The sequence below is a fragment of the Oryza glaberrima genome, chromosome 12 (genome assembly GCF_000147395.1).
Source record: "Oryza glaberrima chromosome 12, OglaRS2, whole genome shotgun sequence".
In the NCBI taxonomy this organism is placed as follows: domain Eukaryota; kingdom Viridiplantae; phylum Streptophyta; class Magnoliopsida; order Poales; family Poaceae; genus Oryza; species Oryza glaberrima.
In genome coordinates, this window is record NC_068337.1 from 24,533,819 (window position 1) to 24,548,298 (window position 14,480).

Genomic DNA, 14,480 nt, shown 5'->3' on the forward strand with positions numbered 1-14,480 from the left:
AGAAACTCTGTGAGAGAGATAAGTATGCCATGTATTAATTATAAAGAGTTGACTATTATATGGGTAGACTGAAAAAAGGCCATAGAGAATCTTATAGTTAACAGGTCGGCTGTATTATTAGCCTTGCTTTTAGTTGCAGTTGTGGGTTTCTGTGTCCAACGTTTGATCGTGTGCGGGGAGTAGACAAAGAGAGAAACATAATATGTCGACACTTATAAACAAGGATCCATCCATATATGCTAAAAAATGAGCACACTATATATCGTCTACTACCTAGTATAGATCGATCCAGATGCAACTTATGCTTCAGCTGCAAATGCTATCAAGGCAATAATACATATACACACTACTACTACTACATAATACTATACTAGATAGGAGGAGGAGGAGGAGCAGCATCAGCAGCAGCAACAGATCAATCTGCCTTCAGATTTGAGCAAGAGGCCGGCTTTGCTTAATTTGATCTCCAAGCTAGCAAAGCAAATCTCAAGGTGTTTAATTTCAGGTAAATCTACATGCATGCATCAGCTTAATTTGCTTATATATTGCTTGCTTGTTTCTCGCTTCTTGCTTTTGATGCGGCAAAAGAAAGAAAGGAAGGAAGAAGATGAGACGACATGTATTTGGGTCACATCTTGTTCCCTCCAGCTGGCTGGCCTCCTCTCTCATGTCGATTCATCCGTGACATCCATATATCCTCCTCGATCTCAAATTCTCAAATCAGATTCTTTGTTCGCTGTCTCGTCTATATGATTGATGTCTTTGCCTCTTTTGCTTTAATCTTGATTTGTTGGACCTGCTGCTTATTGTCTTTGTTGATTGATTATTAATATTATTCTTCATTTCTCTCCTCTCTCTCTCTCATCACAAATTATTATCCGATTTGATTTGTTTTGCGGATTGAATACAATTTTCTTGATCTGTTCCAGATAGGATTGGTTATACAGAGATTTTGTTGATATATATTTTGATTGGATAAATTTGGTTGTTGAAGCAGTGGAGAGAGAGAGAGACGACATGGATGACTCCAGCTTCTTCATGCAGTGGGCTATGGACACGCTGCACCAGCTCCCCTCCGACTCCACCGCCGCAGCCTACGCCACTGACGTCGCCGGCGACGCCTTCCCGTCGCTGCAAGCTCTCCGCAACGCCTCGGCGGCCGGCGGCGGCGGCGGCGGCGGTGGATTCCGGGACCTGACAGTGCAGGTGGACCAGGTCCACCGCGCCAACAGCTGGAGCTCCAGCGACAGCCCAGGCGGCGCCGCCGCCACGGCCGCCGCCGGGTGGTCCCCGCATGTCACCGGCGGCGGCGGCGGCGGCGGCGGCAGGGGGCACAGGCCGATGAGCTGGAACTTCAGCGCGGCGTCGGCGCAGCCGACCACCGAGGATAGCGGCGGTGGAGGCGGCGGCGGAGTAGTTCCAGCGCCGCCGCAGGCGATGGAGACCGAGACCGCGACCGCGAGAGCGGCGCCGGTGAAGAAAGGAGGCGGCGGGTCGTCGTCGGCGCCGGCGCCGGGGTACGTGCAGGACCACATAATCGCGGAGCGGCGGCGGAGGGAGAAGATCAACCAGCGGTTCATCGAGCTCTCCACCGTCATCCCCGGCCTCAAAAAGGTTAACTATAGTTTCAATCCATGGATGCATTCTTCTTCTAATTCTCCTCTAATTTCATGCATGATTAGGCTAACAACAAGATAGCTAGTAGATTGCATGTTATTATTACTAGCTGCACAGTCTAGTACTGATCTACTGTTCAGTGAGCAAATCATCTAATTAACTTGAACAAAAATTAACCCCAAGAACTTTGTGGGCAAACTGAAAGACAAACCCGGAAGAAGAAACCAAATGAAGTACAGAAATCACACGTTTGCAATCTGCAGATCGAAATCACAATGTTGAGTGGCGTTGTTGACCGTGTCAGTCAGTCGGTCTTCGGTCGTCTAATCTACAGAAAAAAGGCAGTGCCTAGCTAATTAAGCAGCAAGTACAGTGATTAATTAGCTAGATATGATGGATGCTGGTAATTAATAATTGCACTGAACTGAATAATGATAATATTGCGTGCGTTCGTGCAGATGGACAAGGCGACCATCCTCGGGGACGCGGTGAAGTATGTGAAGGAGTTGCAGGAGAAGGTGAAGACGCTGGAGGAGGAGGACGGCGGCCGGGCGGCGGCCATGGTGGTGAGGAAGTCGTCGTGCTCCGGCCGGCAGTGCGACGGCGAAGGGCGAGGGTCGCGGGTGCCGGAGATGGAGGTGCGGGTGTGGGAGAGGAGCGTGCTGGTGCGGGTGCAGTGCGGGAACGCGCGGGGTTTGCTGGTGAGGCTGCTGTCGGAGGTGGAGGAGCTCCGGCTCGCCATCACCCACACCAGCGTCATGCCTTTCCCGGCCTCCACCGTCATCATCACCATCACCGCTAAGGCAAGCTAATCATCTTGCATTATTGCTTGTATATATACATAGCAAATTAACCTTAACTTAACTACATATACTCTACTACGCATCAAATTACTACATAGTTACTTGCTCCGGAGTCCGGACTGCAACTGATATATATAGATCGATGGATCAGGCTAATATAATTACCTACATGGAATTCGGGAGATCGATCTAGCTGCATGGCTGTGCATATACAAAGAATTTCTGCCAATTCTACTAATATATATATGTTGCTGCAGCTGCTGAAAGTTAAGACTCCTCTCTGACTGCAATTCCAATCCATACATACATTTCACTCTATTCCTGCTATATATAGCTAGCTAGGGCCTCAAAATTAATTGGTATGGTGTAAAGTATTAGTAACTGCATTTGTGCTGCCAGCTAGGGGAAAAAATACTACTCCCTCCATTTCATAATGTAAGTCATTCTAGCATTTTCCACATGCCTAGATTCACTAATATCCATATGGATGTGTGAAATTCTAGAATGACTTACATTATGAAACGGAGAAAGTAGTGCACATGTACGTGTTTCTTAAGATTTTTCTCCATTTAATTAACTATATACATCCCTCAAAAACAATTAACTATGTACATATGTTTGTATGGGCAGGTGTACTTTGTTCTGATCTGCAGGGTACTCCATTCATGAGATCAAAAATATTCTAAAAAATCATTGAGGGGTGAAGAGAGAGTTGTGCATGCGTTCATCCTAAATGGATCAAATAGAATAAATAATATGAATGAAGACTTTGTAGTTTCCATGCAGGCATGCTTCATGCTTTTAAAAATATTTATATGACTTCAAAGACAATTCTGCTGACTAATAAGGGGTAGCAATGTATCTAGAGTGAGAGGCCCTTGTTCAGGGTAAATATATGTTGGACTCAAACATGTGCTAGGCTGCTAGCTAGCTAGCATGGGAGAGAGCAAGGAATGCAGATATATATAGCATGTGAATTTCGTCTACAGAATGGGTTCTTTTATATAATTGGGGATTGGCCGGCTGGGTGGATTGAAAATAAAGCATATGCTAGACCTATATAATTAGAGATTGGCTGGATGGGTGGATTTGGTTGGAAGTACTGGATCCTACGAAGGATCCCACGGTGAGATGATGGAAAGAGGATGACTGCGCTTTTAAAGTAGTAGAGAAAACTAATTGTTACTAGATTTGTGGTTGAGTCATTTAGTGGAAAAATCAGTCGAAATGCAATGTGAAAATTGTTGACATGTAAGAAATCGACAGCGAGCTAGGTTGAAGAAATAAAAGTTTCACTAGTATACATTCACATCATCCCCTTCTATGATCAGTTTGATCGATCTGTACGGTCTTTGAGCCCCCATTTTATAAATGTTATTGGTGAGAGGCCAACGTGATTACAATTTGATCGATTTACTTATATAGAGCATAAGCTGCCTATAGAAAAAATGTATGCATGTCTTTTTATTCTGAAATTAACCAAGTTGGATTTGTACATTTGTCAGAAACAATATGGCTTAGTACTAGTGCATGCTCTCTCTCTCTCTCTCTCTCATTAATTTAATTTGCGTCATATTGGTTATGATATTCTACCACTCTATCAGGATATATATATATATTAACATCTTATTTGATCGGTGCTAGCTTGTGATGTATTTCAGGTGGAAGAGGGATTCAATTCCACAGTGGATGAGATCGTGAGGAGGCTTAACTCAGCACTACTGGACCAATACAATAATGGTAGTGTTGAAGAAACAGATCAAGAAATAAGAAGAGAGTAGCTAAATTAAGAAGAAGAAGTTTGATCGATCTCAAGCTATAGCATGCACCCATGCACGCATGTCTCTATCCAAGTGAACACATCTGAGCATGCAAATTAATTAATCCTCTTATCTTTGATGCATGCATGGTACTTGTGGTGAGGAATCTTATATATATCGACTATAAAAAAAAACTCTGGAGATCAGACGACAAAACTTATGGTGAGGAATTCCTCGTCAAGCACTCGTGCATTTTGATCTACTAGCTAGTTTCACATCACATTCATGATCCGGCATAGCAAAAGCACTGTGAGGTAATTAAATGGTGATGAGGTTGATGCATGGTGACGAGACTTTACTTTATCAACCACTGCACAGCCAATACAAGCTGCAAATTTTGGTCTTTACTTGATGTTTGTTGATCAATCCAAATCATTAATTCAAGATGAAACCAAAATGATCTTTTGTTTGCATCTTGCTGTGGTTGTTTTCCCAAATTTTGGACGCCTTCGGTATCATGTTATAATATGTTTTAATTTGCAAGTTGCATAATGACTTACATCATAGTATATATCTACCCCCAAGCTAATATATAATGTAGTATAATAATGATATAGATCGCGTATGCATGGTCAAAACTCGATCATATCTAATTCTAGATAAAATTTCATAAATATCTAAATAATTGGGATAGACTTTTGTGATTCTTCAGAAGGCAGGTATCTATGCTATTATATTTATTTAGAAACCCTCAAACATTTCTTGTTTTCAAAATGCATGCACCATATTCTCTGGTACATATCATCCTGACTCGTGCATGATGAGTCATGCATGAAGGAAAAAAACTATACATATATTCATACTAAGCTGTCGGAAATATATAGTTTTTCTAATTAATTAAGGTTTCAGTTAGTTCTGCATGACTATTGTAATTGGCCCTCTTTGTTTAAAAGATATTGCGTGATCTCTACAGTACAGCACTAAAGATATCAATTCATGGAAGGATCCTCTCTCGATCGATATGATCCTTCTCTAAAAAAAAAGGAAGAAGATATCAAAGTTTTGTGAGTACACAATTAAAGTTGTTGAGATATGCATGCAGTGCAAAGTTGGCACATTGCTGTTCGCATAAAATGCAGCATGTCTTTAGTTGGTAGGACACAAAGCCATGAAGATCTGATCGATCAAGTATATGTATATTCTACATGATCGAAGTTGTTGGTACCCATTTAATATAATCATGTATACATATATATACACATGAATATATATAATTAAACGAACATACACGTGAAAGTGATCATCAATACACAAAAGGAGCTCGATCTCGTCCTTGTTCCCCATCATGGAGTAAAGCGTGATATTAAGAACATGCTAACGATGATTTCGAGGGATTCGATGAGTGTATTAATGTGTGTGTGTTTTGTTTAATTTGGTAGTGACGATTTGAAGCATTAGGGCGATCGATCGATGAACACTGAATATCTTTTTTGGGGACCCGTCCGGTTATTCCCAGACAAAGTCCTCCAATTTCATATTAAGGATGCAGTAGAGTATCAAGCTAGTAGTAGTTAATTATGATTAGAAGCAACATTAAAAATTGCAATTTGAGATCAGAAACAGCGCTGCATATCTCAGGAAAGTATATACTACTAATTTTTATACGTAGGTAAACTTTAGTTTAATTAGCTGATCAAGCCAATCAACACGACATTTAATTATTATTCAATGTGTAATTGGGCACATGACATGCTGCCTGCCTGCATGGATAAGTGGATGAAAAGTTGAGAGGCTTCAATAATTGGTCGATCCATTAGGATCGACATGGTGTCTATAGTTTATTAATTGCCAAAGGCTTGGAGGTTGCAGCAGCTAGCAGTTTATAATATTAGCAACTTTATATTAATTAATTGTCTCATTAGTCATTTCTGCTGGCCGGTGTATATTCAGTTCTGAATGGATGCATTCTGACTGTAAAAGGCACGTTTTCTCTTGTTTTTCTTGGTCCAGATCGATGCCTTCAATTATTTGTTTGAGGGATTATCAGATCTCAGTTTGATGAATTTTACCATGAGCCTGAACTTCCATGATGGTTAACTGCTTGCAGCTAGTATTCCATAATATTTATTGATTCCACCTGATCTACTGCAGTATCAAGCAACTGATAATTCACGCATCAAGCTGCCATATATCTGCAATTGCTTGATACTCATTCAGAAAACAGTATCAAGCAATTGGTAATGCACGTATACCATGACGATGGATTTGATGTGACCAACACAGTAATCTACCTGATGAACTGAACCTTCAGGCCACTGGCTTTCGTGCCTGTACGTTTGCAACTCTGTTTTTGTTTATTGAAAATAACTGTAGACGACAGCGTCATTGTTGCCATTGAAGATCATTTGCTGCTGCTGCTTTCTTGAGAGTTTGATGTCCCAACCACGCAGGCTTGTTTATACTGTATTTAGGAGCACAGTGTTGTTCAGACCCAAAACAAGTAACCTTGCTTCCAAGATAATATTGTTTTCTCCTGCCATGAAAGCAACAACCCTACCAAACATCACAAATGTCTCACACGTCACATGATCTTGTTGACGTTCTGCATTGGTGCATGAACAAACAATGAAACAATCCACTGTTCCTAACTGTGCATGGCATACTGTTTAAGACTCACCACTTGGTTACTTGATATGTACTCCTCCGTTTCACAATGTAAGACTTTTTAGCATTGCCCACATACATGTAGATGTTAATGAATCTAAACACATACATATGTCTAGATTCATTAACATCTAAATGAATGTGAGCAATGCTAGAAAGTCTTACATTGTGAAATGGAGAAAGTAAAATTTAGTTCCGCTTTTCTTTTTCCTCTATAATTTGCAAGTCCATCACAAGATCAAATTACACCTGATGAGATTTTCACTGTCCAGGGAAACATAATTAACAAGGCAAGAGATCAGAGCAGGGTTCCTTTTTATTCAGAAGCAACTTTTATTAGCAGACTTGTGTTTTTGCATCTGCTACAGCCGTATAAACATCGTGTAGATAGCTTTTACATTTGAGACTAGATGATACAAGTGTTCTTCCCACTCCCCAGGAAGCAAAGACACAGCCTGTGTATTTCCATGTTGAACTAAATTGGGGCATTCCAAGATGGCCTCACTTGTTGATAAAAGCGACCCCCTTTTGGATACTCTCGGCCAGCTCCTTCTTAGCCTTCTCCAGTCCAGCTCTGCATGACAGCGATGTATGAAGAGAATCAGTAATGCAGGTCAATACAGCAGTAGGATACATCAAATCTTAATTGGCTGTGGACCTAATGCAGCATCATATATTGTCATATATATGCCGCAGAGGCTTTCAATTCAGACGCAGCGTGTTCTTGTCGGAGGGGTCATATATCCTGCAGTTCTACAGTATGGATATGAAGAGATAACTTGGCAATAGTATTATTTATATTGCAATGTGAAGCCATACAATCTGTAGTGGGGCATCTCTACTTTCAGGACTCTTTCTAAGCACTGTTATACGGCCGCAGTCTGCCATGATTATGCATTCATATTTTCAGCAGTATTTTTCACTTTCAAAAGGGGGACTTGTCAGTATTTGCTATGAGCTACTAAATGCAAGTAATAGTACATGAGCCCAGTCCAATAGAAACCATGAGGCAGACTTCCAGTCAGTATCTACTGATCTGGCAATCTAGTCATGAAGGTTTTAAAGACTGTTATGAGCTGGCGATATAAGCGTTGTGCGCTACTAGAAGATAGCTTGATAATAACACAGTGTGGGGATTTAGGATCAACATCATTGAAAAGCATATAAGAGCATGTGGCACTAAATATGAGTGCATGTTATGCATGCCAAATACTGGAAAAGCATACAAACCTTTCAAATTCATTCAATGGACCAAGTGATAAGATCTCCTCGATGCCACAGCGACCTAACCGCAGTTTGGATGCAAAGAAAGGCAGCTCTGTCACCTTCAATACCCACCAGCAAGCAAAATTTGCAAATTTGAGATATATGTTCACACAAATGATAAATATAACCAGCATAAAAGGAAGAAAAGAAACCTGAGAAGCTACAAAAGAGCACTCCACTATCCCAGCGTCTCCGCGCAATCCTCTCAAGCAGGCATCTGCAAATTTGGCAGCTGCATACGCCTAAAGAAAAATTTTCCATGTTAAATATTAATTGATCTGATAAAAGAACTAACCTTCATACACTAATACACATGTGACAGAAACCAACCATTGAAAGAGTTGCAGACCCTGCTCCAGCTTTAGCCTACATGGATAATAGGAAGGGGGGAATTAAAATGCTCAGTATTAGCAACATATAAACATTGAGAACACAACAGTACACAGGAATCGCCAATAGGGAACAACGCATTAAACTTCAGCCAACAGACAACTCTGTGACCTCCATAGAAAAACATTTACCGTTAGACAGACAACCGTTAAACTTTCACCTAGCAAAAGCAAATGTAAGCAGCAAAATCTAGAACTTGGGAGGCCTTTATATGGATAAATGATGCAAGGGGGATTTCGACACTTAAACATGCATTGAACTAGTAGTTTTCTGCCAACAACATGAAATGTATGCAATATGGGCAAAAAGACATTCAAGGCATATTTAGTTAAAGCTCTACATGCACTTAATACTTGACTTTGTTGTCAACACCATGAAATTCATTTAACTAATATGCATATGTACAAGGATTGAAAGTATCCATGTTATAGTGGTCACTTATATTCAAACAAAATTAGCATGTTGATTCTTTTTCAGATTTATTAACTTTCAAGTCAAACAACTACAACCATTATGCATGATACATAACAGGAACTGTGAAACCAACTTCCCTTTCCTCTTTGTGAATACAATTTTAAACATGCATCATTAGATTATAAAGAAAAAATCATACCTCGACTACTTCTGTCCCACCATTCTGTATGCGAGTGGTGAGATAACTAATCTCTTCTGAGGTAAATGAGCAGGGAGGATTCACCTATGGGGAAAAGTAGTAAAATTCCATCAATCTTTTGAAAAAATAAACAGGGTAACATTGATTCAATACTAATTGTCTATATCCATAAAAACTAATTTGTCCTACATATGTGGCTCAGATTTCAGATTTTGCAACAACAGAAGGTATTCCTAACCTGTGAAAGGAGTGGTAATATCGTTACTCCTGCATGCCCACCAATGACAGGAACATTTACATCTCTGGGATCAAGCCCAAGAACTTCTGCCTGTAAACAAAACAAAGACAAAAAAAAAAATTGAGAAACTGTCCATGTAAAGTTAGTGCAGTGATATACTACAAAGCAAACTCTGTTGAAGTTCATACCACAAAAGTATTGGCTCTCACTACATCAAGTGTCGTCACACCCAAAAGGCGCTTAGGGTCATATGTCCCAGCTTTCTTAAAAACCTCAGCAGCAATCGGAACAGTAGAATTGACAGGGTTGCTGATCACATTCACAATTGCATTGGGGCAGCATTTTGCGATTCCTTCACAAAGAGTCCGGACGATTCGGGCATTGATGTTGAACAAATCATCCCTTGTCATCCCAGGCTTACGAGGAACACCAGCAGGAATGATCACAAGATCCATTCCAGTAAGGGCATTTTCCAACTGTGGCTGGCCCAAGAAACCACGCACCTGTAGATTTGAGACCTTAAAATTAAATACAATGATCGAAATACCTTTTTACGGTTCAATAAACAGATGAATAACTGTAGGAATACCACATGGCGATAAAAAGGATATCTGGAAACTACAAAGCTGAAATCTAATAATAGTTAAAATAATTTAAATATGCATGAAAGCTGCGACATATTGCTAGCAGTATTATATAAGATTTGTACTTTGATCAACAGTAGTCGCTGAATGATCAGACACCAACTTAGTACCTTTTAAGTTATTAAAATATGATTATCAGATAGACAAGTTTCATTTGAATTATTTGTTTCTTTCATTCTGGATAATCAATGGTTTGAAAAATCAACTTTGTCAGAACTAGATTGTCTTCTGGATGGCTCACATGTTTTGTAAGGAAAATATAGATGAAGCATATGTACCCTCAAGACATACAACTGAAAATTATAGAAATTGAAACTGACATAAAAGTAGTAGCAAAATGCAACGGTTCCAGAATTTGGTATTTCAATTATGAATAGGGGGATACTAAACATAATGTCAAGGAACATACCACAGCACCAGTGTTCATGTGGCTAATGTCAGCTGTGACACCGGGAGTGTTGACAACATCGTACAGATGGAGCACAGAAACAAGAGGGTTTATCTTCATGAGCAATGCAAGAGGCTGGCCAATCCCACCAGACGCTCCCAAGATGGCGACCTTGAAACCCGGAGCGGCACCTTTTGCCCGGGAATTGGAGCCCCTCAGGAGGGGTGATTCCTCCATCTTCACATACACCAAACAGAGAAAATTAAGCAGGATAAAACAGATCATAAACAGAGAGCGGAGAACATGGAAGGGTAAGCTTTTATCTTCAGGCCGTATTTGCATACCGCGTATGCTTGTAAACTTCCTAGATCAATGGCTAACTATCGTTTTAAAGTATACATAATAAAGGAAGAGCATGGTTGTAGTCGCTACAAAAGTGGCAGAGTCAATTGCTGTTTATTGAACAAATGCTGTTCTAACAAGGTTCCGGGTCAAAATTTTCTCCCCTGAAAACTTGCAGCTAAGTAGAGAAGGTGCAAAGTAGCATAATTGTCGATCACATTCCCTACTCACTATCACTAGTAGAAAGCAAATAGCTATAACGGTAAGATCGTATTGAGTATCAGGGTTCAAAGTTTCAATCAGAAACTAACAAGTCGTCCAGAGAGCATATCATCAGAAACAATGTGAGTCAATTTTCAGTTCACTCGAGAATCTGTGGGAAGTAGCAAAACCAGAGATTTGGTTCCCCCAAAGCTAGCTAACGGGACCTCCTCCAAGTCCAGTAAAGTTGGTAGCTTTACACTAGTAGTACATTGCAAGTGATGAATTAAAACATAATTCGATCAGACACGCACTGTGAAATCGGTAACCCGCGGCGTAGGTAATTCAAGAAGGAGATCCAAACTAATAGTAACTGAATAGTAGTAAACCTAGGTCCAGCCATCCCAATGGTTGACTCGCCACCTCCCCAATCTCAACTCCCCGTAATCCCCAAGCTTGCAAGAAGAAGGTAACCTCGGATACTAGATGAGCAAGATCATCTTGCAGCTTCCCGAAAAGCAAGCAACCAAACTAAACTAAACTAAACCTGAATTAAATCGGGTGGAAAAGAAGAAGAAGAAGAAGAAGAAGAAGAGGGTGGGGGGAGAGAGATGGGGATCTGGGCGGCGTGTGGGGTGCTGACCTGAGAAGCGGGCGGGCGGAGGTGGGAGGCGAGCCTCTCCATCCGCCTTGCTGCAGCGTCCTCCATGGCCGCCGGACCGGAAGAACGGAAGCGCCGCGACGACGAAGAGTTGGTTTGGTTTGGTGGCGCGGGAACGACAAGAGAAATACGATAAAACTGGAGGGCTTCCTTGTAAAAGTAGTGGGATAGAGCGTGTCAGGGTGGGATACGTCTTCTACACTAGGGAGGCGTACTCCTGCTGGATAACTATAACTAGCTGTGTCGTGTACGTTTCCGTTCCGTTTGGTGTGACGCAATATGCCGGTATGGGCATCATCGCCGTCATTGCCAAGTCTGTCTGTTTTTTTATACTTATTGTTACGGGTAGGAGATTTTTATGACCAAACTAGCAAAATGATCTTGCTTTGCTATGGTTAAACGAAAATGTATTAATGTGTTATCCATCTTTTTTTTATAGGAAATATTTATCTTAATATGATTTTTTATGTGACTATTTGATCCTTTTAATATTAAGAAATTCAAAGGGTAACTTGTAAAATTTATAATGGAAATAGGTGAGGTGACATATTTACTACCATAGTATAGATAAGCAGTCGTCTACTCCATCCAGCATACACAATACAATCATAATTATTTCTAGCAATGTATACTTAGTTTGTAGTTAGCTAGCTGGTTTAACTTGTCAGGTAACTAATCAATATATATAGTTTTTTATTACTTTTTTTTTAACTTTTGGTCCGACGTAATCCATTGTTAAAAAAACTTTTTTTAGAAAAAAAATGAACAAATATAGTTGGGCCACTAGTGCCGGTGGGTGTTCAATTTTGATGGGCTTAATTATAGCCCAACTTAATATATAATCACCTGGAGCTGGAGGCCTACGGCATATGGGCCCAAAATCATTGCTGCGAAGGAAATCAGGTAGGCCCAGCCTGCTACTCTAAGATCAGTGCTTGATGATGATTAGTACTACTAGATTTTCTGAATCGCAAGCATCCAACAATAGTTTTTTTTTCACATATATAAGGATCACTACTATGCTTAAGTAGTGTATTATTATGCTCAGATTAACTGTGCTTAATAGTTATTATCTGATTATCCCATCCATCCCTCTCCAAACATTGCTAACTCTAGTAGTATATACAGTGTCAAGGATTAAAAGAACAATAGTAAGTACGAGCAAGTCTAACTTAATTATTCGTTATTAGTGCCTACTAGTTAATTAATTTATGAAATAATAAAACCTGTACAGATCCATGGATCAATTCATTTGTGTCAGGATCAGCTAGCTGGTCAAACCTGATCAATATGCATGCATCTTACTACTATTTGCTTGCTTAGTACTAGTAGTTGCAGAATTTCTGCAAACTGATGGAGACACACAAGCTACTGTTTAACACTGCAGCAGGCCAAACATCTCATGCGCTGCGTCTGAGAGATTAATTTCAAACAAGGGCCTTTGCTTTCACTTTCACATGCATGTTATCGATCAGTTTGGATTGCGACAAATTCACGGGAAATGGGGCCTGAACAAATTGTGTGTACAAGTAGCATTCATGTTTGTGTATTCATATTTCCATTTACATTCAAGGTAATTAATTAATTTAACGAAGTTCAGATTCTGCTGGATTTGTGTACATACTAACACAAAGGGGGTGGCAGTACATACTAACACAAAGGGCTGTGAGACACTTAAAGATGGTGAATCTTTTCGTTGACATTGTAAAAAAATGGTAATTAGCTGCTGGACACTCTTCCTATTATTTTATTATTTCTGGCCGAAATAGAGAGAGAAAAAGTGGTGAAAGTACCAAAATGCCCCTACGCTGGTCGAAACCAGACACGATCCCCTCTCGTTTGAGCCCTAGCTTTGCAGGCCCAATCCCCTACCCTAGCTTGCGGCGGCGATGTACGTCGTGGGCAAGGGGATTCGGGCGGGCGGCAACGGATTGAAGTGGCGATGAATCAGTTTGCGGCATGGAGGAGGAGGCGTTGCGACTGTTCACGCAGATGGAGGCCGAGGCCAGCTTCGTGCCCTGCGAGACCACCATGGCCAGCGTGCTGCCGGTGTGCGCGCGCTCCAAGGCGTTCGCCGGCAAGGAGTTGATGCACAAACACGCTCATGGACATGTACGCGCGCCTCGAAAAGATGGACGTCGCCCGCCGGATCTTCGCCATGGTCGACCTCCCTGACATTGTCTCCTGGAACACCCTCATCACCGGTTGCGTCGTCCAGGGCCACGTCGCCGACGCGTTCCAGCTCGTCCGCCAGATGCAGCAGCAAGAAGAAGACGGCGTCGCCGGCGTGGTGCCGAACGCCATCACCCTGATGACCCTCCTGCCGGGATGTGCCATACTAGCGGCGTCGGCGAGGGGGAAGGAGGTCCACATGTACGCGGTGAGGCATGTGCTGGACACGGACGTGGCCGTCGAGAGCGCGCTGGTGGACATGTACGCCAAGTGCGGGTGCCTGGCGCTGTTGAGGGCGGTGTTCGACCGGCTGCCACGGTGGAACACCATCACCTGGAACGTCCTTGTGATGGCGTACGGCATGCATGGGCTCGGCGGCGAGGCCATGGCGCTGTTCAACCGGATGACGGCGAGCGGCGAGGCGAGCCCCAACGAGGTCACCTTCATTGCGGCCCTGGTGGCGTGCAGCCACTCCGGCATGGTGGAGCGTGGGCTGTAGTTGTTCCACGGCATGGAGCGCGACCACGACGTCGAGCTGACGCCGGACATCCACGCCTGCGTCGTGGACATCATGGGGCGCTCTGGCAGGCTGGAGGAGGCGTATGCCATGGTGACCTCGATGGAGCCCGGGAATGGGTCTGCTGGTTCGAACCAACTCCATCGGGTTAATCACTATTGACACAAGGGCAAAGTTGCCTTTTACTAAAGTTTCTCTCTCCGT

The 14,480-nt window shown here is 42.0% G+C and overlaps 2 protein-coding genes across 3 annotated transcripts; one reads left to right on the forward strand and one right to left on the reverse strand.

The window, feature by feature from the left end:
- The first annotated feature begins 287 nt into the window (after positions 1–287).
- On the forward strand, positions 288–4,998 carry LOC127756692 (transcription factor NAI1-like). Of its 2 annotated transcripts, none has more exons than XM_052282057.1 (4): positions 288–505; positions 995–1,614; positions 2,076–2,420; positions 4,082–4,998. In XM_052282057.1, the coding sequence occupies exons 2-4, from the start codon at positions 1,018–1,020 to the stop codon at positions 4,199–4,201; spliced, it is 1,062 nt and encodes a 353-aa protein (XP_052138017.1). In that variant the 5' UTR covers positions 288–505; positions 995–1,017; the 3' UTR covers positions 4,202–4,998. The 2 variants fall into 2 exon arrangements, with proteins under 2 accessions (XP_052138017.1, XP_052138016.1); XM_052282056.1 differs by having other exon boundaries at positions 998–1,614; positions 4,082–4,997.
- Positions 4,999–7,140: 2,142 nt separating this feature from the next.
- On the reverse strand, positions 7,141–11,729 carry LOC127757775 (malate dehydrogenase, glyoxysomal). The gene is made up of 9 exons (XM_052283350.1): positions 11,570–11,729; positions 10,405–10,620; positions 9,540–9,854; positions 9,352–9,441; positions 9,114–9,197; positions 8,441–8,476; positions 8,263–8,352; positions 8,075–8,169; positions 7,141–7,418 (listed from the first exon to the last, which is right to left on the reverse strand). Exons 1-9 carry the CDS (start codon positions 11,633–11,635, stop codon positions 7,346–7,348), a joined length of 1,065 nt encoding a protein of 354 aa, XP_052139310.1. The 5' UTR covers positions 11,636–11,729; the 3' UTR covers positions 7,141–7,345.
- Positions 11,730–14,480: the final 2,751 nt, after the last annotated feature.